General features: G+C 34.6%; 9 protein-coding genes across 9 annotated transcripts; 2 read left to right on the top strand and 7 right to left on the bottom strand. All coding sequences in view use genetic code 12, as the record gives it.

Annotated features, from left to right (window-relative positions):
* Positions 1-937: 937 nt before the first annotated feature.
* Positions 938-1,705, bottom strand: DEHA2E24222g (DEHA2E24222p; the record flags this gene model as incomplete). Its single annotated transcript, XM_002770495.1, has 1 exon — positions 938-1,705. One exon carries the CDS (start codon positions 1,703-1,705, stop codon positions 938-940), a length of 768 nt encoding a protein of 255 aa, XP_002770541.1.
* Positions 1,706-7,045: 5,340 nt separating this feature from the next.
* Positions 7,046-8,599, bottom strand: DEHA2E24200g (DEHA2E24200p; the record flags this gene model as incomplete). Its single annotated transcript, XM_002770494.1, has 1 exon — positions 7,046-8,599. One exon carries the CDS (start codon positions 8,597-8,599, stop codon positions 7,046-7,048), a length of 1,554 nt encoding a protein of 517 aa, XP_002770540.1.
* Positions 8,600-9,896: 1,297 nt separating this feature from the next.
* DEHA2E24178g (DEHA2E24178p) lies at positions 9,897-11,423 on the top strand (the record flags this gene model as incomplete). Its single annotated transcript, XM_460351.1, has 1 exon — positions 9,897-11,423. One exon carries the CDS (start codon positions 9,897-9,899, stop codon positions 11,421-11,423), a length of 1,527 nt encoding a protein of 508 aa, XP_460351.2.
* Positions 11,424-11,870: 447 nt separating this feature from the next.
* On the top strand, positions 11,871-12,287 carry DEHA2E24156g (DEHA2E24156p; the record flags this gene model as incomplete). The annotated part of the gene is made up of 1 exon (XM_460350.1): positions 11,871-12,287. The coding sequence occupies one exon, from the start codon at positions 11,871-11,873 to the stop codon at positions 12,285-12,287; it is 417 nt and encodes a 138-aa protein (XP_460350.1).
* An 87-nt stretch (positions 12,288-12,374) lies between these two features.
* DEHA2E24134g (DEHA2E24134p) lies at positions 12,375-13,631 on the bottom strand (the record flags this gene model as incomplete). The annotated part of the gene is made up of 1 exon (XM_460349.1): positions 12,375-13,631. One exon carries the CDS (start codon positions 13,629-13,631, stop codon positions 12,375-12,377), a length of 1,257 nt encoding a protein of 418 aa, XP_460349.2.
* A 508-nt stretch (positions 13,632-14,139) lies between these two features.
* DEHA2E24112g (DEHA2E24112p) lies at positions 14,140-16,271 on the bottom strand (the record flags this gene model as incomplete). Its single annotated transcript, XM_460348.1, has 2 exons — positions 14,140-14,861; positions 14,945-16,271. The coding sequence occupies 2 exons, from the start codon at positions 16,269-16,271 to the stop codon at positions 14,140-14,142; spliced, it is 2,049 nt and encodes a 682-aa protein (XP_460348.2).
* Positions 16,272-16,875: 604 nt separating this feature from the next.
* DEHA2E24090g (DEHA2E24090p) lies at positions 16,876-19,409 on the bottom strand (the record flags this gene model as incomplete). Its single annotated transcript, XM_460347.2, has 3 exons — positions 16,876-18,763; positions 19,000-19,250; positions 19,314-19,409. The coding sequence occupies 3 exons, from the start codon at positions 19,407-19,409 to the stop codon at positions 16,876-16,878; spliced, it is 2,235 nt and encodes a 744-aa protein (XP_460347.2).
* A 44-nt stretch (positions 19,410-19,453) lies between these two features.
* On the bottom strand, positions 19,454-19,720 carry DEHA2E24068g (DEHA2E24068p; the record flags this gene model as incomplete). The annotated part of the gene is made up of 1 exon (XM_460346.1): positions 19,454-19,720. The coding sequence occupies one exon, from the start codon at positions 19,718-19,720 to the stop codon at positions 19,454-19,456; it is 267 nt and encodes an 88-aa protein (XP_460346.2).
* Positions 19,721-20,667: 947 nt separating this feature from the next.
* DEHA2E24046g (DEHA2E24046p) lies at positions 20,668-20,886 on the bottom strand (the record flags this gene model as incomplete). Its single annotated transcript, XM_460345.1, has 1 exon — positions 20,668-20,886. The coding sequence occupies one exon, from the start codon at positions 20,884-20,886 to the stop codon at positions 20,668-20,670; it is 219 nt and encodes a 72-aa protein (XP_460345.1).
* Between the last annotated feature and the right edge of the window lie 125 nt (positions 20,887-21,011).

Raw genomic sequence — 21,011 nt, 5'->3', positions numbered from 1 at the left:
TTAATCGCTTACTCTTATTCCTCAAGTTTAGATTGTGACTATATCTAATCAACTAGTATCAAATAAGGATAATAAGTAAACGGTGTAGAGAGACGTTTGAATAAGGCTTTGGCCAGTAATTTCCGCATCCGAGCTTAGCTTGAAGTGGCTATTATTTTGGTCTTCAAAAACAAGTGATGGAGAGCCATTAGCTTATGGGTAATAATTTTTGGGGACTCTATCGATAGGAAAGTTATAATCATTATCTCAATATGTTAGATAGTAAAAATTTTTAGGTTGACAGTCACCCTCAATAATTTTTGGTTAAGCGTGTTTTTGAAGCAGACTCATTTTTATTTATTCTTCTCTTAGTCTTATAATATAAGCCTCTGAAACTATGACACCATACAAGTGAGCACTTGAAGCAAAAAAGACATTAGTTTATAAGACCAGTGATTTTTAAAGTCATTGAAACTTTATGTAGGCTTTTAAAATTCCGTATTTGTTTAATTTATTAACGATCATCGCCAAATATTCATCAAAACTTCTCACTCTATTGGGTTCCTCAGATTAATAATGTTTTAGGAAATAAAACTATTGAGACGGAAAAAGGATGAGAATGAGTTTTTATTAAAGATATACGTCAAAGCTATCCAAATTAGTCTTTAGTTAGGTAAACTCAATTTATTAGCTCGACATACAAAATATGTTATTCGAAAGCAAATACAATAATAATCAAATGAGATATTTTATTACTAAAAAGAAGCATCATAAAAGTATCCCCTACTTTTTTCTACTTCTGAAGGAATAAAAATATGAAGGGTTCTTGTCACGAATATAATAGGTCTTGTACAAATGGTAATAAATATTTATGCCAAAGAACCTACATTAGAGGAAATATATGCTATATAAATAAAATGATATAGATATCTAGAAATTTATAGGGTGCAAATAATTATCAGTCTCTCGTTAGAGGAATTGAATGCACGACGAAGTACGAGTTCTGTTTAGTGACAACTCCTGCGAATGCATTATAGAACGCAAGTAGGCCAGTAATGACCCCTACTATACCAGCGGCTCTTGTAACTTTGACACTTTGGGTAAAACTACCAGCACATAATAGGGCATATGTGAGTGTGACAAGCCAAAGTAGTAGACAGAAAGCAACAGTAGATTTCAAAGTGAGCATTGATAGCATGAAAGTATACAAGGTCCATGATAAAAGAAGTAATCCCATAGCATTGTTGAACTCAGTTTCGTCCTCATAAGCAGCGGCTATCCCGAAAGCTTCTATGTTAATAGCTGCGTAAGAAATCCAGAAGGCTCCATATGAGGTCAAGGCAGTAGCGCCAAAAGTGTTACCAATAACCATTTCCCAGCATCCAGCTAAAAATTGTACTAGTCCCCCGTAAAATGCAGCCACGCCTAAAACTGCATTGGATTCAACAACACCCATCGCCTGTGCATTGTACATCCCCAGAATAAAAGTCACCATAGCGAACCCAGCCAACCCTAATGGCGCTGCGTTACCAAACTTGTTTACGGGGGGTAATGCTAATCCTGGATTAAGTGTACCACCGAAGGCATGCATTAATTCGTGTTTGTAATACGTTTTGCCTCCGATTATGATGAATTCATTGCCCTTTCCAGTTTCTCGAATTGGGGAAATAGAATCATCAACATTAGAATTCGATCCATTTTGATGTGAAGTAGGGGAATGAACCATAGTGAATGTTCAGCTAAAGAATTGTCGATTTGATTATCTATCTATAGAACTAGAACTAGAACTGGCAACTAATATAAATCAGTCAAGAATATAATGAATTGGCATAATAAATCCAGAAAATTAGTCGTATAACAAATAAGGCTTTTTTAAGTGAAAAATATACTTTCGGTAGTGTACTCTTGACACATATGTTCTTCTATACACCTGCCCCACATATCAATTGTCCTACCCGCACCTCTCTTACAAATTTAAGTTTTCTTTGTGAAGACCCCACAAATTATTTGTCACATTACATAATACTCCTTAGTACTTCATTATAATATCCACATGATTGCGTTGAACGAGGCATAGCAATATTACAACAAACAGAAAAATCACCCGATTAAGTGAACACTAAGAAAAAGAACTACGCCACTTCCACTGGATCGACGAAAATATATGAAAAACTCCATCATATATAGAAAAAGTGAGAGAAGGTTCAATAATTAGAAATACATCTCAATCATTCAACAGCATTATTTAGATGTGCCTTTTATTGAGGAGACACGATTTTGACAACACACATGACGAAATATGTTCATTAAGTTCAAATATAAAACTTCTCTATATCAGGTAATAATTCCCGACATGTCTGTATGCAGATACAATAATTTTCAGAACTGTCAAATTCAGATTCCGCGCGCTAAAATTTGAAATAATTCAGGCTGAGAAAACGAGAAACGCGATGTATGTCGCTAACTCTACGTTAGTTGAGAAGAACAGCTTGATATTAAATTTTCTGGAAGTAAATGCCGTAAATAGAGAAATATTATGTATCAATCAAAATAAATTTAAAGGATTAATTAAATTAGGATCTGGAATAAAAGAAGGGAATAGTTTACATAATATTACGGCTTTTATATGCACAATTATGCTGTTAATACTCCATTAAAAGATGTAGATGAATCTGGGAAAACACTGTGATACATGACGGATAAATATTTAATTTGTAATTACGATAAAGTGCCCTTATCGTTTATGAGAGTAAATATATGTTTAGAAGAAGAGTTACTTTAAATAAGAGCTTGGATACTTAATTAGTACCCCATCACAAAGATACTTAATATTTTCTAACTAAATATTTCCTGATAAACTATCACTGCTAGACACCGGGTAAAAAGAAATATTTTTGATGATTTTAAACCATGTACACGAACGACACCTGAAAGTTAAACCACCAAGCTCTAGGACAAGGCCCGCAATAATGAGACCATGTTATTGATGGCAGAACCTTTTTTCTCTCTCACCGTATTTTTTGAGGGGTTGTGAATTCTAAATTTGGTAACTTGCGACCAAAAAGGATTCTAAATCTCTGCCAATACGTGGCTTCTGGCTTAACTATATTCACAATTCTTCATAATTACAAGAGTAATAATAATTGCCAACGTATCCCTTTTATCTCTTATAAGCTTATTTATACTTTTAAAACAATAATAAATAAAGGTAAATGAAAATGAAAATAAAAGATTGCAACTAATTAGATTCTAAATCAAGTAAATATAAAGTTCTGGTAATCGTCTTCTAACAGACCTTTACTGATATCTTTATAATAATTATATAAGACATTCTTTTGGTCTTTTCCTTTTGCGACTCATACCCATGTACCACGAATCAGCAAAAGGTATAACGTTTTGTTCGCACTATCATTAATATATTCTTTTATTCAGATTGAGTAGAGATAAGGAAAAATCCGCAACCAAATTTTGGTTGAGAGTAAAGATGGGCTTGAGACTTTTCAGAGGACAGGGAAAGAAGCAAGTTGATATTATTAACAAGGAATACGAAGTTGAGTCCGACAGCTCATCTGAGAAGTTGGAACACGTTTTTCAAGATCCACTTGTTGCCGAGCATTATGCCAAGATATACTCAGATTGTGAATATGAATGTAGCGACCATTTTGATCCAGATTATCCACGCCTTCTCGTGGCCAGTCTGCATTATGAAATGAGACTCCTTTGAACGCATCTCTATATATCAATGTTTGGATACAATTGTTTTGAAGCAAACCCAATACAGAGAATTAAACTTTTACATCTGTATTTTCCAGCGTCATTACCAGTTACAGTGATTTCCCACAGTGATTTCCTTATTATTTTAATGAGATTCCCACATATTAGATTCAAAAGTGAAATCTTGGCTAGCATTAATTTGAGTATCAACAAATGCAAATTAGTCTTGTAATTCCTTATATCCTGGGAATCTTTCGAAACATACCCAGTCCTTACGTGTTTCTTTTAATCAAAGTTGATATGTTGGGATTTCTGATCAACCCTTGCACCAGGATAACGATTGTGATGCCTGACCCCACCTAAGAATAAACCTCTTTCAAATCCATGAACATAATAGCCAGGCTCTCCTAGTTTGAATAACTGAGTGATACCACCAACTCTACCGCCAACAACTATATCATCATAATATTTAATTGTCATATTAAAATCAATGAAGTTTTATTTTTCAATAAAGGGAGTTACATTTCTCTAAAAAGAAGGAATTACCGTTACTTAAATACAGATGATTTAAAGATAATGTCGGAATCGATTGGGGGTTTACGTACAGCTTCACGGAAATCTGTAATAATGTGGGGACTACAAATAATTTACGTGAACATGAAATCTGATTGCATCATTATGCGTGGAAAGTTTCATCAGGTACCGGAAATGTGAATATTTCCTCCCCTCAAAATTAGTATGATCTGAAACCCCGTCAAACCTACTCCAGTTCAAGGAATTGCACGCAAAATTAAACTTGAATAAATGTTGCCGCAAATCCTCTGAAACTACTTTTGAGAAAATATTAAAAACGTGCAGTTTATAAAATATTACTCTATCTAATGGAGATTATTTATGATGAATTACAACAATAGGAAATTTTAAACTTCTGCCTATTTTAATTTCATATTAAAATTTTAATGTCAACTATCAGAAAGTGTAAGTCTTATTATTGTCACTATTTAGACCTATAGGATAGAGAAATTATTATAAGGAATAATCCTAGATATGAAGACGACGTATTATACTACTACTATTTCCTATCCTTCATATACCAAAATATTCTGATTAAGCACATTTTTTGAAATTGACGGGATACCAACTAAATGAAGTGTTAATTCCAACTCTCCTAGAGTCATCCTAATGCGTGCTTTACACCTTCTTTTCCACTTAATGAAAGTCCATAGATCTATGGTCTTCCTATCAATACCAAATCAGCTCCAAGTGCTAAAGCCTTAACAATGTCTGATCCAGACCGAATTCCAGAATCAAAAATTATATTCATTTGACCTTTTACAGCATCATATATCTTAGGGATCATTGTGAGAGAGCAGACGCCTCCATCTTGTTGTCGGCCACCATGGTTGGAAGCAACAATTCCTTGAACCTTGGTATCTACACATCGTTGAGCATCTGCAACTGACTGTATTCCCTTTAGAACAATTGGGCCATGCCAATGCTCCTTGAGAAATTTCAAATCTTCCCAACTATGACTTGTTCCTGGGAAAATTATCCCTGCCCATTCACTTGCAGCTTGAAAATCTTCAAAAATTTGTACGTCGTATTTTTCTTTGAAATATTTCTGGAACACAGGGTCACTGAATCCAACCTCAACGCCAATAGAGTCATTGCGTAGAAAAGGATTATATCCATTATCCATATCACTAGGTCTCCATCCTAAAAGATACGTATCTAACGTTAGTACTAAAGTACTAACACCGGCAGCTCTGGCTCTCTTGAGAATACTTATTGTAATATCATTGTGATAATTAGAAGGCCAATATAATTGATACCATCTTGTACCATCTCCATTTGCATGAGCAACTTTCTCTATGCTTGTAGCGGATGCAGTGCTTAGAATATAGGGAACTCCTACGTCAGCTGCAGCTGACGAAGTGCCCACTTCACCTTCAGGGTTAAAGATAGTTTGAACACCAACTGGTGCTAGGGCAAGCGGAAAAGATAGTTTCTCACCAAATATTTCTGATGTAATGTCCGGTAATCCCGGCGACTTTACAAGACGATTGGGAACTATTGACCATTTCTTAAATGATGATAAATTCTTATCATGAGTTTCACGCGTCCCTGCATTGTTATCCCCATACATAACCTGCTGATTCAGCTGAAATTCTATTCTTAGCAAGTTCTGCCCATTTAGTACTATCACAAGTGATGGGTGGCCTTTCAAACTTAAGACCTCTTTCGTAAATTTTCTTTTCGTAATCAATAGCGTTAAGTGGCATTCTTTACAAATTTGAAGCTATTAAAAATCAATTGCCTAAAATATATTAAATAAGCTAGGCTGTTCTATTGAGGTTGTTTCCAATAAAATGATTGCAGGGAATTATGATTATGGTCATCTAAACAGCAAGCAATTATGCGAACATCACTTCAAGGAATCAACTAAAATCTATTTAGTATCGTTACTTGATAATTATCATTCATGAAAGATCCTTGATTGGTAAGTAAGTAACTTATATTATGAATTAAAAATCAGCAGTAAATATTTTCGTTTTGTAAATTTTTATCGAGAAATAATATATTTTAGATATAATTTCTAATGTTGCCAGTTATTAATGAGTAATAAGATTATTTTCATTTCTTTAGATATAATCGACTGTATTAAAATTTGTAAAGTAGAGTCCAAGATAACAGTGGGCAAAAAAAGGACAATACTATTAAAACACTCTTTTTCTTGCTTAATTAGACCAATGAAAATACAGTAGAAATTAGAAAGACGAAAGTGGTGACTTTATATTATATCGAGAGTCTACTTCTGTGAGACATAGTATCCAAAATGCTTTGATAAACTCAGTATTTTTTTTTGTCTCCCTACATAACAATTTGCCGATCACTTGTCGATCAAAACTGCACCAAATTATGCCATAATAACGGCGTGCATTATAATCTCGCAATTGCGTTGGAAATCTGGATAGCGCAGAATAATTATTATTTATGCCAAATTGCAGTTGGTCTTGAAGAATGATTTTAGAAATTACGAACATCGAGCTCATAGTGCAGTAGACTCAAGTAATTATGCAGTAAAGGCTTTCAACTATTTCCTATTCTTTATTATTAACAAGATTAAAGTTACTGATTTTATACAAGAAAATAGAAATGAGGTTTTCTTCATAGACATACATCCTGATATGCATAATTAATCCAAAGCTACCAATTATTATGATATCGTGAGATAAATGAAAGTTTATCTGATATATATTATGATCTCGCTAACAATTATCCCTTGGGTATTTAGGGATCAGAAGTTTTGGATATTCTATAGAGAATTAATCGAAAAATACCGATTAATCTCTTAACGACCGATATATTTCTTTTCAAAGGGTCTAACCAAATTGAACCCAACAAATGCAAAGCTGAAGCCTAATTCAAATCCAATATCACCACCATTTTCACCAATTTTGCGTGCAAGTACACCCGAGTACCATACTTGATTTATACCTAAAACAACTCCCGCAATCCCACAACAAAAACCAAAAATTCCTGCGATACCAATAGGATAAGACAACTTACTATCGAAATTTTCATAATCGTAATTAGCAAAGTTACCTCTTCTATGAATAAAATGCTCAGAAAAACTCATGGCCTGGTAAATCGCCAAGTAATATCCAATCATGTTCATGAAATTATCCATCACCTCTTCGAATTCGTAGTATGCTGGAATACAGACTGCCAACGTAGCAAAATTCCCTAAAAGAGTCCACACTAATCTTGGGACTTTGGCCATTGGTGACCATGCCGCTTGAGCTGATAAACCAAGAGAGTACATATTCGGAATGTTGTTGGCAATGAGCGACAAAGCTAAAAGAACACATAAGAATTCCCCGAAACCGTGTAAGGAATCTTCCACTAAGATAGCATAGACTAAACCCCCAATCGACTTATCAGCATAAAGCTCCGCCCAACGCAGGTTGGTAAGAGTACCAGTAGCGCAAGCTGCACCCAATATTAAGGTGAATATTAAAGTTGAATACAACATAGCAAAGATACCAAAAAAGATCTTGGCTGAACTAACATCTCTAGGTTGATACACTGTATAATCTGAAGCATAAGTAGTCCATCCAGTGGCAAAACCAAAAATAGTACCACCAAAACTTAAAACATTACCTGCTGTTGTTGGGCCTCCGATCATTTCTCCATACGTGAAGTTACCAGACTTAGCCATTCTTGCAATTATTGCAATAAATGCAACTGCATTGGGTACCCATGACCACGTTTCGTACATATGAATAACGTGGTATCCAAAGAATGAGACAATAATCGTACAGATGACTAAAATCAAACACCCAGCCCAAGGTGGGAGAGCACCATTATTCACAATGTGCAATAATTGAGCAGCACTCATAATATTAACTGCACCCCAACCAACACAGGCAATAACATTAATGAAAGCAAATATCCTCATACAATAGTCGCCTACCAAAAACTTAGATAGAACAATTTGTCTTAAACCTAATTTAGGTCCGAATATAGATAAATAGGCAACTGGAAAGACACCTAATAAGGAAAAAGATAAAATTGTTAACACACATTGCCAGAAGCTGAGGTGGAATACAGTAACTCCAAGTGCTCCCAAGGCGAATGTTGCAATAACCAAATCTGCTGATAGCCACATAGTGACGGCATTCCATATAGAATCATTACCTTTCTCTTCATCAGTCACTATTTCAATACCTTTTGTTTCTGCATTTAACAGCGACGCCATAATATCGAACCATGAACTCTTTTTGGTTTTAACCTCTGTCTGCCTCAGCTCATCTTCCAACGAGTGTTCGAAGCTATCCAACGAACTCTTCTTCTTGGTATCACCAACGTTATCGATATTTTTTTCAAGATCTGACTGACTCATCTCTTATCGTATTTTTATATGATACCTATAGAATATAGATGGTTTGTTGTTGATTAGTTCAAGAAATTTCGATGCCTTTAAACGAAAAAAATTTTTGTTATCACTGGTCGTGTAAATAATTATCAATAGACGAAAAATTTGATCGATGCGGCATTCTCCGGTTCTTCGGTAGCGACCAAATAAAAAAATAGTAACCAATCGATGCATTTTGTGCGTAATCAAAGATAAGGAACAAAATTTATCACTTTAGGAAGTATCCTTATCTGTTCAATTGTCCTTTTTGATTACTCCAATTAAACCCCTATTGATAACATGCATTAGGTTTTAAGTAAATTGTATCGATTAAAAGGCACAGAAGTTAATAATACGCAGAAGGAGGTCATCTCCGGATGATAATTTATACGGTTAAGTCTAATCGTAATAAAAACATCTGTAGACGAACCTTCAGGTCGGTTCTGTTTCAAAGCCATATGCTGGTTATGGCAATCTATCAAATCATTATGATATAATCAGATCGCAGATTAATGAGAGTAAATGAGAATTTCGGTATCACATTCCCAGTGTAATGTGAAAAATCCCAAGATATTGGGATAAACTATTATTAAAGCAAAAGAAATTCCAGATTTTCATAACTATTATTTTATTAACTTCAGTTAACAGTTACAAAATTTCGGTTTCTTTTGGTAATTTTTATTTAATATATTATATCCGAATAGACAATAAGATTCAATTAGCAAAATTGAATTTACATCGTTGTATGTGTATTACGAAGCCGTTATATCAGAACTGGCCGTGAGACAATATGAAAATCGCCACAGTAAACTATTTAAGGACATGAGAAATTGGGTGATTCATGAGAATTTTCGTGTCTTCTGCTTATTTGGTGAATGGAATTTCATTAAACCACATTAATTTGCGTGGTTTCTTCTACCAGCGCCACATATTAAAACTTTTGCACTCAACTGAAGGAATTTTACTCAGCGTTGTCACTTGAATGGACGATGGTACTACTATTAGTCTTCTCTACTTCGTATTTTGGTTTTTATCAGTAGTTTATGTTGAAGGATAAGCTTGTTTTAATCAGCTAATGACTTCTGTAGCACTGAATTTAACGACATATTTACCTGTTTTTACCTTAACGCGACGAACATTGTTCTTTAGTATTCTGTAATAATTAGAACTCGTTGAATCATTTTGCAACAGTGGCATCACTGCATCCACAGTTATATTCGGCTATAAATAAGGAAATATAACAGAAAAAGAACGATTAAGTTAACGATCAAGTTAACGATCAATTATGACAAAACTTGACATACAATCGATAGCTATAATTGGAGCGGGACCTGGCGGTCTTGCTTCGTTATATGAATTTTTGCACACCAACAAAGACGGTTCTTCAACTATTGGAAGCGCCAACTCGATAGATCCCAAGTTTACTAAGATTGTCGCATTTGAACAAAAAGATAAAGTAGGGGGGATCTGGGCAACGTCTGGTGCAGATTCAGATCTTCCAATACCACCACAAGATTTGCTTGATACTGAATCGTATGCCGACCCGGATATCATCCATCCAAGTCAACCAATTCCAGACAATTTACAAAAAACTTCGGTTCATAAGCCTGTTATTAGAAAATTAGATCCAATAGCTCGAGAGCTCGAGTGGAACAAAAGTGGAGTATTCCCTGGATTATTTACAAATATCCCTTCAAGATTCACAAGATTCTCTTATTTACCTAACGAGGCAAAATATTTGGATAAATCACGAACTATCTATCCTTTCCTATCTCATGATGAGCTTTCTAAGAGATTTAGCGACTTCGTCGATAAAGAAAACTTAGATGATTACGTTCGAAAAAATTCTAGGGTAGAAGGTCTTTTCAAAAGTAACGATAAATGGGTTGTTACTGTAAGACATACATCAACTGGTAATGAAGAATGGTATCAGGAGGAATTTGATGCAGTTGTAATAGCAAATGGTCACTATACTGTTCCCAATATACCCCATATTGAAGGATTAGCCAAGTTTAATGAACTGCATCCAGATATATTAATACACTCCAAGTCTTATAGATCTGCGCAAAGCTTTAAGGATAAGAAGGTGCTAATAGTTGGAGGAAGCTTCAGTAGTGCAAATATTTTGCAGTATGTCGTACCTCTAGCCAAAGAAACTTTTATATCTAAACGAGGGCCACACCTTGTGTTTCCTTGGATTGATAAAGCGGTTGAGTCGGAAGGAATTTCCACGAAGCCTGTCATTGAGAGATTTCTACCGGAATCTAATGAAGTTCTATTTTCTGATGGTACCAAAGAAAAGGATTTTGACGTTATCTTATTAGCTACAGGATATCACTATCATTATCCATTTCTTAATAAATATTTAAAAGTTATTGAACCATCAAATTTAAGTCGAGTCAGTGGACTTTATTATGACACGTTTTCTATTGAAGATCCAACTTTAGCAACTGTTGGGGTTGCAATTTCTACCATCAATTTCCATACTATTGAAGCAAGTGCTTCTGCTATTGCAGGCATATGGTCCAATGCTAAAACTTTACCAACGAAAGAGGAACAACTTGCATGGGAGAAAAATCATATTGAAGGCACTGCTAATAATCTATTCTTTCATTATTATACACATGATGCGGTGAAAGGCAATTTCATTGATAAACTTCATACTTATTCACCTAAAGGTAGAAAAAATCCATTTGAAGAAGATTCTAAGTTCCTCAACGAGATAAATGAAGGTGCAACTTATTTGGAAAGCTTATTTTACAAACTCAAAGATAGAACATTAAATATAGAAGATACTTTGGTCTCTGCATGATTGTTGTGATAAACATTTTTTAGATATCAATAATATATAATACTTTCAATTCCAAGTTTCATTTCCTATTTACCGTCTGATTTACTATGCGAGTGCCTGGTCTACTTTTTTCACTGAGTATTTACTACTGTAACTGTCTCGTTACACTCAAATCCGATATATTCATTGCCGAACAAATGTAAAAATTCTTGGCTTAAATGAATTTCATTTTACGTTCATGCATTATAGATGCTATTTTATTGTTCATTTTATCTAATACATCAGATAACCCGTTGCCGGAAATACTCGAAGTACTTTCATGTTAAAAAGATATTGATTGGCTTTTAGCATTTCCAAACTCATTGGCATTGTTTTCATGAACTACCACTAATGGGTAGGCGTTAGTCCAATCTCTGGAATGAAAATTTAGCTTTATACAATTATACTGTTAGTTTTACTTTGAAGAACATGATTTCCTTCAATTTATTGGCTACTGCGATTGTATCATTTTATGCGAGCTCAGCTAGCGCCGAAGACTATGCAACGTATCCATCTGTTGCACACACTGCAACTATAAATGGTTTTGCTGATCCAATTTATTCGAAACTCCCTGAATGTGCTCAGTCGTGTGTCAAAGAAGACACTGATAGCACACCATGTCCATACTGGGATCCAGGCTGTCTTTGTGTTATGTCAAACTGGGGTGCTCCAGTTGCTGAATGTATTGCCGAAAATTGTAAGGGCGGTGATGTTTCAACTGCAACCAGTTTAGCTACCTCTATTTGTTCCAGTGCGGGTGTTCCAAGTCCATACTGGTATATTCAAGCCAGTGATGCGACCGCTTTACAATCTGCTGCTGAAGCCACAGTTACTTCACAGAATTGATTACATAGCTAGATGTTTATAATATGTTAAAGTTCTTCAATATACATTACATTGTACATAATATTGACTCGTTATGGAGCCTCTCTCTCATACTTCGATAACCTTGAATTTTTTCTTTGCAGCCTCAAGTGAAAAATCTTGCTCGGCTTGATGCCATCTTTCATGGAGTCTACCAAATAGTAGGACTAAGTTTGGTTCATCACCTGCTACATCATTAACTTCTTTTTTACCAAATAATCTACCTTTTTCATCATCCCATTGAGAAAACGTAATTTTCTCCCATATTTTTGGCTTTATATACCCCAGTCTTTTTAGTTTCGCAGAATTTAAAGGTTCTGGATCTAAGGTTGCAGAATATTTTGGGTTACAGAAATAAATTAAGACTAATCTTTGGAAGTTTTTCTGATCATCAGGGGGTGACACTACCCTATGGATTGAAGATTTAAAATATCCCCCAGTGATAAATTCCATAGCATCTCCAATATTTACTATCAACCCTCCTGGAGTATGACCTACATATTTCCATTCACCTGTGAAATAATCCCTGATTTGTAGGGACATAATCGGCTGCGAAGTAATAAATGTAAAAGCAGAACCATCTGAATGACCCCGAAGCCAATTTTTGTCCACCTTTTCCTCCTCCTTCGGATCCATTGAATGATATAACATGAATCTTCCAAAACCATTACCGGAATTATGATGATTATTTTCAGTGACCTTGAAATAATTTTCCCAAAGGAATCCTTCCGGAAGTTCCAAGATAAGATCGCATAATATTGTTAGCTTTCTTAAGATGGAGGAGTGCAAGAATCTATAATAACTAGCAACTTCTGGTAAGTAATATCTAACTAAGTCCGGATAATTTTTATCCTCGTCGAAAAATTCCGGTTGCTGTAAATCTCTAAAATTATAGTGCTCTATTGCATCCACTACTCCATTTTTCATCAGCCAATAACCCCTAGGTTTGAAGCCAGCACCTCTTTCACCACCTAAAGACCTAGACCTAACTTCTTCATCCGATTTTAAAGCACCAGCAAGGTGCTTTCTTTTAATCTCTTCAGGCAATTCTAAGATACATTGGGCAATTGATCTTAAGCGATCAAAAGTCAGTATATCAATTCCATGATTGATCAATGAAAAAAAGCCATACGTAGATAAAGAGTTCTCTAATTTGGCGGCTAATTTTTTCCTTTGCGCCAAAAACTCTGGCCCTTCCCTAAATAAGGATAAATCTATTGCATCTAATTCCACAGGTTTAATATTTGATTTTGAAGGTTGAGCTTCAATGAAAGGTCTTAGTTTATACTTCAATTCTCTCTGTTCCTTGCCAATATTTCTAGTCATTTCCCTAGTTATATTTGAAAAGAATAGTTAATTCATATAAACTGATAATTTTAATATTTATAGATTAGTTATTTGACTTAAAGTGGCTTTACTAAGCCGTTCTTGTCCTCTCTCTTGAGGTTGCAAATATTCGAACCACATTAAGGTGCAATCACGTGGGTTTGGTTAATATTTCGTGTCGAAATACAATATATGCTTCTTGGCTATTGTTTCAGTTAACAAATGTGTTTGCTTAGTGAACCTCATCTGAAATTACTTGATACTAAAATGGAGCTACATCTGAACTGGCTAAACTGGCAAATACTATAAATCTCTAGCACATTTTGAAACTACTTAAATAACATATATTCAAATCTGAAACACATATACACATTTCACCTAGTAAATTTATCTCCCATAGTCTTTCTAATGTTCGTCTTGATACATAGTTTACAAAACGTTTTCTATGCCAGAAATAGATGTAGTTTTTTAGACCAACTCATTCATTTCAAAATGATATAAAGAAGGATTAATCTCTTTTTAAGTAATCATTATATACTCCTCTTATTATTTTAGTTGCTGAATGTCTTCCATCTATCAATGGATAAACACCAATTACTAATAATGCTCCATATACCCAAATAAGTGATACTGTTATATAACCCTTAAAGTAAGCACGGCTCCAGACCCAATCTCTATACAAAGGTAAAGGCCAAAGTACCCAAGTGATTAAAAGAACAAATATAAATGCCGCATAACCAAGCTTCAGATAGGTCGTTAATAACCTATTTTTTTGTTCCTCTGTTTCAAGCAGCTCATCATACACATTATCACTATCAGTTTCATCATATCTATTTCTAATATTAGTCTTCTGACTCGCCTTATCAATGATTTCTTTGTTGCCATTTGATTCCTCTGAACTATCGAGCTCTATCTTTTGGTTAGGTATATGTTCATCCTCTTCAGAGATAATAAGCTCTGCTCGTCTTAATTGATTCCAGTCAAAACGATGTGGTCGTATAGTCAAGCTTACTACGATGCTAACAATTCCAGGTAAAAAGAGAGCTGTTAAACCACCAAACATACAAGGCAATTGACCACCAAGGCTTGCAACCGTGACTTCATTGTAATAATGAGATGCTGTAGTCGTCCATACAACAAGCCCACAAACAAGTCCAATAATTGGAGAAATAAAAGCTGCCAATTTTGTTTGTCTACTCCATGTAATGGTAAACACTAAGGGGATTACTCCTAGACAGGGTTAGTATGTTAATAATCATTTGAAAGCTGCGTATTTTTTTTTTATTTTGCAGCGAAATTTAAATTCTACGTACCAGGACAAATAATCATTGAATAAAAATATCCAAGCCATGTCATATCAACGCCAACATAATGCAACATTACTGAGAATCCTGCAGCAAATAAGCCAAAAAATATAACTCCAAAATGACTAACTCTGATCATTTGATGATTCTGAGCATCAGGTTTGATATATTTCTTATAGATATCAAAAGACAAAATACTGCTAACAGATATCATTTGTGCACTTACAGTGGATGTCACTGCTAAGTATATTACTAATAAAATTGCACCTACTCCTCCATTTCCTAATAATCCTTTTACGGTATAGGGCAACACAAATCCACTGCTAACTTCAGAGGGAGTCATTTTCCTAGGATAAGTAGGAAAAGTAGGAGTTCCTTCTAATACAATACTGGATAATCCTACAATTGATCCTAAACCCCAAACATTTGCGGCGATAAAAAATCCAGCGATTAGATAACCTGGCAAACTTGCTTTTGTATTAGCACTAAAACTTTTCTGCCAAAATGACGAATCCATCACTGTTAGTCCAAAATTCCCAAGGGTTAGAATAATCCCAAAAAATATTGCACCCTGAGATTTTCCAGTCAAAAAAGATCCGTTGTAATTACCTTCAATATATCTATCCGATTCATGTTTTAATACTAAATCATAAAGTCCATCTAGTCCCCCAATTTCTTTTGATGAAATAATAGCTGTATCAACATAGCATAGGATGATTAACAATATGAACGAATGAACAAAATCTGTTAGAAAAGTAGCTTTTAGACCTCCAACGGTGGTATACAATAATACACCAAACGGAATAAGCATTGTACTGGCAACTATATGTAGATTACCAGCAATAATAGAGATTGCTCCTGCAGCCCCTACAATCATTGAGCAGCATGAGAGCAAATTATTAGTCAACGATAAGAACATAAATAATAAATGGCACGCCTTTCCATATCTTAATTCAACAATCTCCAAAGAAGTATGACAAGCGGGAATCTTTTTCTTAGCTTCAATACCAATCACTGCCATGAGACAGATTTGAACTGCGAGTCCAGCAGAATACCAATATGATGCCATAATTCCATAATTGTACACCATGGTGCATACCCATAATAACTCAGTTGCCCAAGTCCAGCTCAGATAAACCGAGCTGGCTAATAAAGGAATCCCTACAGACCTGTTAGCAACCATAAAAACTTCTGTTGATTTTGCATCTTCATGGAGATATTTTTCTAGCAATTTTGTGGTTAAAATCATGCCAATTGCAAATAAAGCACCTACCCCAACAAGTATTCCATATCCACTAGATTGATTCAAAAGTTGTATTGCTTCTGTTCCTGACATTTTTTACCAAAAGCTATACGAGCTATTTTATTAAATACTTAATGTAACATTCTTCACATCGGCCAGTGTTGCGAAACTTATATATCTTTGAATCTTCTGAATTTTCATTAGACTTGAAAAAAAACGTGAAAAAATTTTCTGTCGATTGTGTCTTTGCAAATTCAACAAAGAATTTTCACAATCCAGCCTCATATATTATATTACTTCAAGGTGTGGATTGCAATTCTATTGGCTTGTAATTTCAAGGTGTGGATTGAAATTTAATTGGCATTAAAATATAATTGCGACATCTATAACCTTTTGTGTAGGACTTACTGAGGCTCGATCACTCGGGAATTATGCGAATGATGAAAACATTAGAGAAATCAGCAATCAACGCCTGAAATTCAGTAAGTGACATTTTTCTATATTTTGTATTTCCTTTATCTCTAGTACTGATTATTAACTATTGTAATTATTACCAGTATTTCATTTAAAATTCTAGCTTATCTTACATCTTACAACTATTATCATTTATACAAAAAAGGAATCATAAATCTAGATATTCATCGAATACAACGCATTAAGTGGTCACAGATATTACGAATTAAGTATGTTCTCTTATCTAAATATACCTATCGAAAAGTTGATCTTTTTTACCATAATCATACATAAAAGCATCTAAAGGAGGGCTTTCATTGGATCCTAGTTCTTGTCGATCTATTCCCATTGCACATAATAACTCATCATCGGATGGAATGAAACCTTGCTGAAAACTTGTCAAATCTTTTAGACCACCAAATTCATTATCCATCAATATTATCTCTTTGCTGAATGCTTCGAAATCATTTCTATAAGAGTCAGAAGCATCTCCTGAATTAGTAGAAGTCTGGTCATGCTGATATTTAGGGATGGCAGCTACCATATTGTCAACATTCTCTCCCCATCTTTCAGAACTAAGGTTAAATGCCCCATCATTATGTAGAAGGTTACTGGCTACCTGTAATGTATCGGATAAGACTCTTATATAGTCATAATCTGGCTTGCTCTGTAGTCTTTGCTCTAACAATGTGAGACCCAATATCGCGGACGCAAATAAGCAGCCGTTACTCATAGCAAACAGTTCTGTTCTATCACCCTTTTGTTCCGTATAAAAGCTTATTAACCAAACACACAAGAATGAAGATTTTATACATGCTTTGCAAAAATAAAGAAGTAACCAGTCGTCTTTTAATTCGCCATAAGTTCCAGGCTTTAATTTTCTTAAAAGTACATGCATTAAGAATGGTCTGAACAACAACATAATACCATACAATTGTGCCAAATGGACTTGCATTAACAAATAGTTATTATTACTATCGGGTGACATTAAATCTTCTTTCAATGTATTGCTTATGTCTAGGTCATTAGGTATATTTAATGACCATAGCTTGAGCTCGATAGCCAAAGCTCGCGTATGTTTAATATTTATCACTCCATCTCGGTAAATATTTTCAACTATCTTACTATTAATTTGCGCAATTTTAGAAAGTTCGACTTGACACCTAATTCTAAACTTTTCATTTTCATCATCACTCAATTCCTGCAATTCCGAATCATCCCAATCATAATTATTGATAGCCAATGGTCTTCCAAGGACTATTGAATATATTCTATCACAAATAAATAAGGATCTCCACAATCTTCTTCTATGCATAACGTAAGATGGATTCGTAAATTTTTCGTTTATGATTTTTCTATGTAATCCCAAGCCTTGAGCATGCCTTATAGCAGTTCCCAAATGTATCCAGGCAGAACTTCTTTGACAGTTTGATTGATAATAAAAATGTCTCAAAAAATCTGCTTCCACCATCCATAGCCTACCATCATAAACACAATCTCTCATCATATCTACTGCACTATCAAAGAAAGCCCCATGACGTAAATTCTGCTCTTCTATTCGGTTCGGTGATGCTTCTGCAAAAAAAGCACCTATGGAAAGAACAAAATAGAGCAAGCATAGTTTGGGTGTATCAATATGCAGAGATTCACTATATGCCAACTTGACAATGTTATGTCTAAAGTGTTCCATGTCGAAGATGTAGAATGCATCATTAATATTTCTTTCGAAAAGAGATACTAGGATATCACACAGTTCTCTTTTGGGTAAGAAAACTTGAATCCCTTTCTTTGGTTGTGAAGGCTCATCCATAACACGACCTCTTTTAGGGTCGTCGGTAAATTTCGACGAACCAAGAACTACTTTGAATATTGAGCGGCATTCTTGTATTAACGATAATGGACTACTTTCACCAAAGTACCGCAAATTTCCTGCTGAATTGAGCAATAGCCTAGTATGCTCTCCACTACTCGGTACATTTTCTATTATATTACTATCGTCTGTCCTTGATCCATTAATACCAGCTTGTAATTCAGTGTTGTCGTCGTCGCTTAACGGTAATGTTAATAAAGGCTGTAAGCCACTTGGAGATATACTTAAAATAATCAGTTTACCGGAAGGCAAAGGTAGATGACTGTCGTTGTTACTTAAACTATTCGTGTGAGTAATAGATTCCTTCATTTCAGATGTTGGCTTGTCCCCAGTCTTTGATATCTTTTTCCCCTTTAGTGATCTTCTATCTATATCGCAATAAAAGCATTCTAGTCCTTTCTGAGAACATAATAGACAAGGCGATTCGCCGTTACACTTTTTCAAGTTAGTATTTAAGCCACATAGGTTATTTTTGAATCAACAATACATACAACATACCTTGAATTTAATAAAGGCTGTAAGCCACTTGGAGATATACTTAAAATAATCAGTTTACCGGAAGGCAAAGGTAGATGACTGTCGTTGTTACTTAAACTATTCGTGTGAGTAATAGATTCCTTCATTTCAGATGTTGGCTTGTCCCCAGTCTTTGATATCTTTTTCCCCTTTAGTGATCTTCTATCTATATCGCAATAAAAGCATTCTAGTCCTTTCTGAGAACATAATAGACAAGGCGATTCGCCGTTACACTTTTTCAAGTTAGTATTTAAGCCACATAGGTTATTTTTGAATCAACAATACATACAACATACCTTGAATTTTCGCTTTCTGCAATTGTCGCAAGCTTTAGAGACTTTTTTCCTTTGTTCAGGAGGAATCAACCTAGGTCTTTTAGTCTTCAGAGCCATTCTATGTACGACGTTTAAAACTCAATGTTTTGGGTATAAAATATTCATGAGTAAGCTTTTACTCCCGCACTAAAGCGTGAAGAAAATGGTAAATTCACCCCACATTTCGACAAATAATTAGGTGCAGACCTGTTATTAGATATCCGATAAATATTGGAATATGTTTGAATGATAAATGCGGGCTTAAATTGGGATAAAATAGCTATAATCAATGATAAAGTATTTTCATGTCCCAGTTTTGCTCTTGATAAACTATGGACTAGGTATCTTGTAAGTTTCTGATTTTTATGAATTTTGCGATATATGAACATTTTATCAGATTTTGGCGAAACCACATTATTATTGAGAAGTTCCTCAACACTTTAGCAATATCTTGGTATTATAAAAGTGTTAGACATTATTAGATGGATCTATTATGTGACTCCTTTTTACGAAACACTTCTGTAATTATGAGTTTGGTGATGATGAATCGATTTCCGTTACTATATTATCACAAAGGATATTATTGTGCATATTTCCGAAGAAATAGATCTTTTTGATGAGGTACAAGTGCAACAACTGTAACGATAGGGTTTTGTATATACTTCGTTAGAATACTAGAGCCACTGCTGTAATTCCATAAGAAAAGTGTTATACCATAATACCCCTCTAATACTATATATCCATAGTACTGATCATTATTTTAAAGACAACACGACATTACTATATATGTTGGATAAAAATCGAGTTTCAATGAATTAATTTATTAGCAATACGATTTGTTAATAATAAAATATATGAATGTCTTAAGTTGACGCTTTAGTTGTTGGTGGTGGCTTTGGTGGCGTAACACATATAAGACAACGTACTAATGATTCAAAGGATAGGCAAACAAAAGGAGACGGAGAGAAAATTATCCTGAAAGTTTTCAGAACTTCAGGAGAACTCCTTTTTCTGATTTTGAATTTGACTCAGATGCCCGTGTTGCAAAAGATCGTACACCTAGTTCGATGGTTGTTGGAAGAAGGGTGGATCAGCTTTTGTTGGAAGCTTTAGAGACATTTTGTCGATCCAGAATCAAATGAATTAGCTTATAAGTATTGGAGGGAGAAGGTGTTCGAAAAAGTCAAGGATCCAAGGAAGTATTTTTATGCTTAAAAAGCAAGTTAATTCAATTTTTACTAAAAGACGAGAAACTATATTATAATATTTTTAATCAACACATACCATATTAGAAAAAAACGTATGCCAAATAAATTGCAATTTTGCTGAAGTTTATCTATATTGTCAATATTAGAGAAACTCCTTTTACTGAAATTACTGAGATAGGGTTGAAAACAACTGAAGAAGAATATGAATTGATATCATTATTTTTGCTACTGGGTTCGATATAGTTACAGGAGGTTCCTGTCAAGCTGACTTGAAAGGAGAAAATGGCAGCACCTTTCAAGATACCTGGAGAAATGGCACTTACACTCGCTTGGGAATGACGATTCATGGATATCCTAATTATTTTTCCTTTATGGACCACAAGGGCCTAGTGCCTTCTGTAATGGACCAACATGTTCATTGGCCCAAAGTGAGTGGATTTGTGCTATCAATTATATACTGAGAAGTATAATT

This window comes from Debaryomyces hansenii (genome assembly GCF_000006445.2).
Source record: "Debaryomyces hansenii CBS767 chromosome E complete sequence".
Taxonomy (NCBI): Eukaryota; Fungi; Ascomycota; class Pichiomycetes; order Serinales; family Debaryomycetaceae; genus Debaryomyces; species Debaryomyces hansenii.
This window is presented reverse-complemented; position numbering and strand designations above follow the sequence as displayed.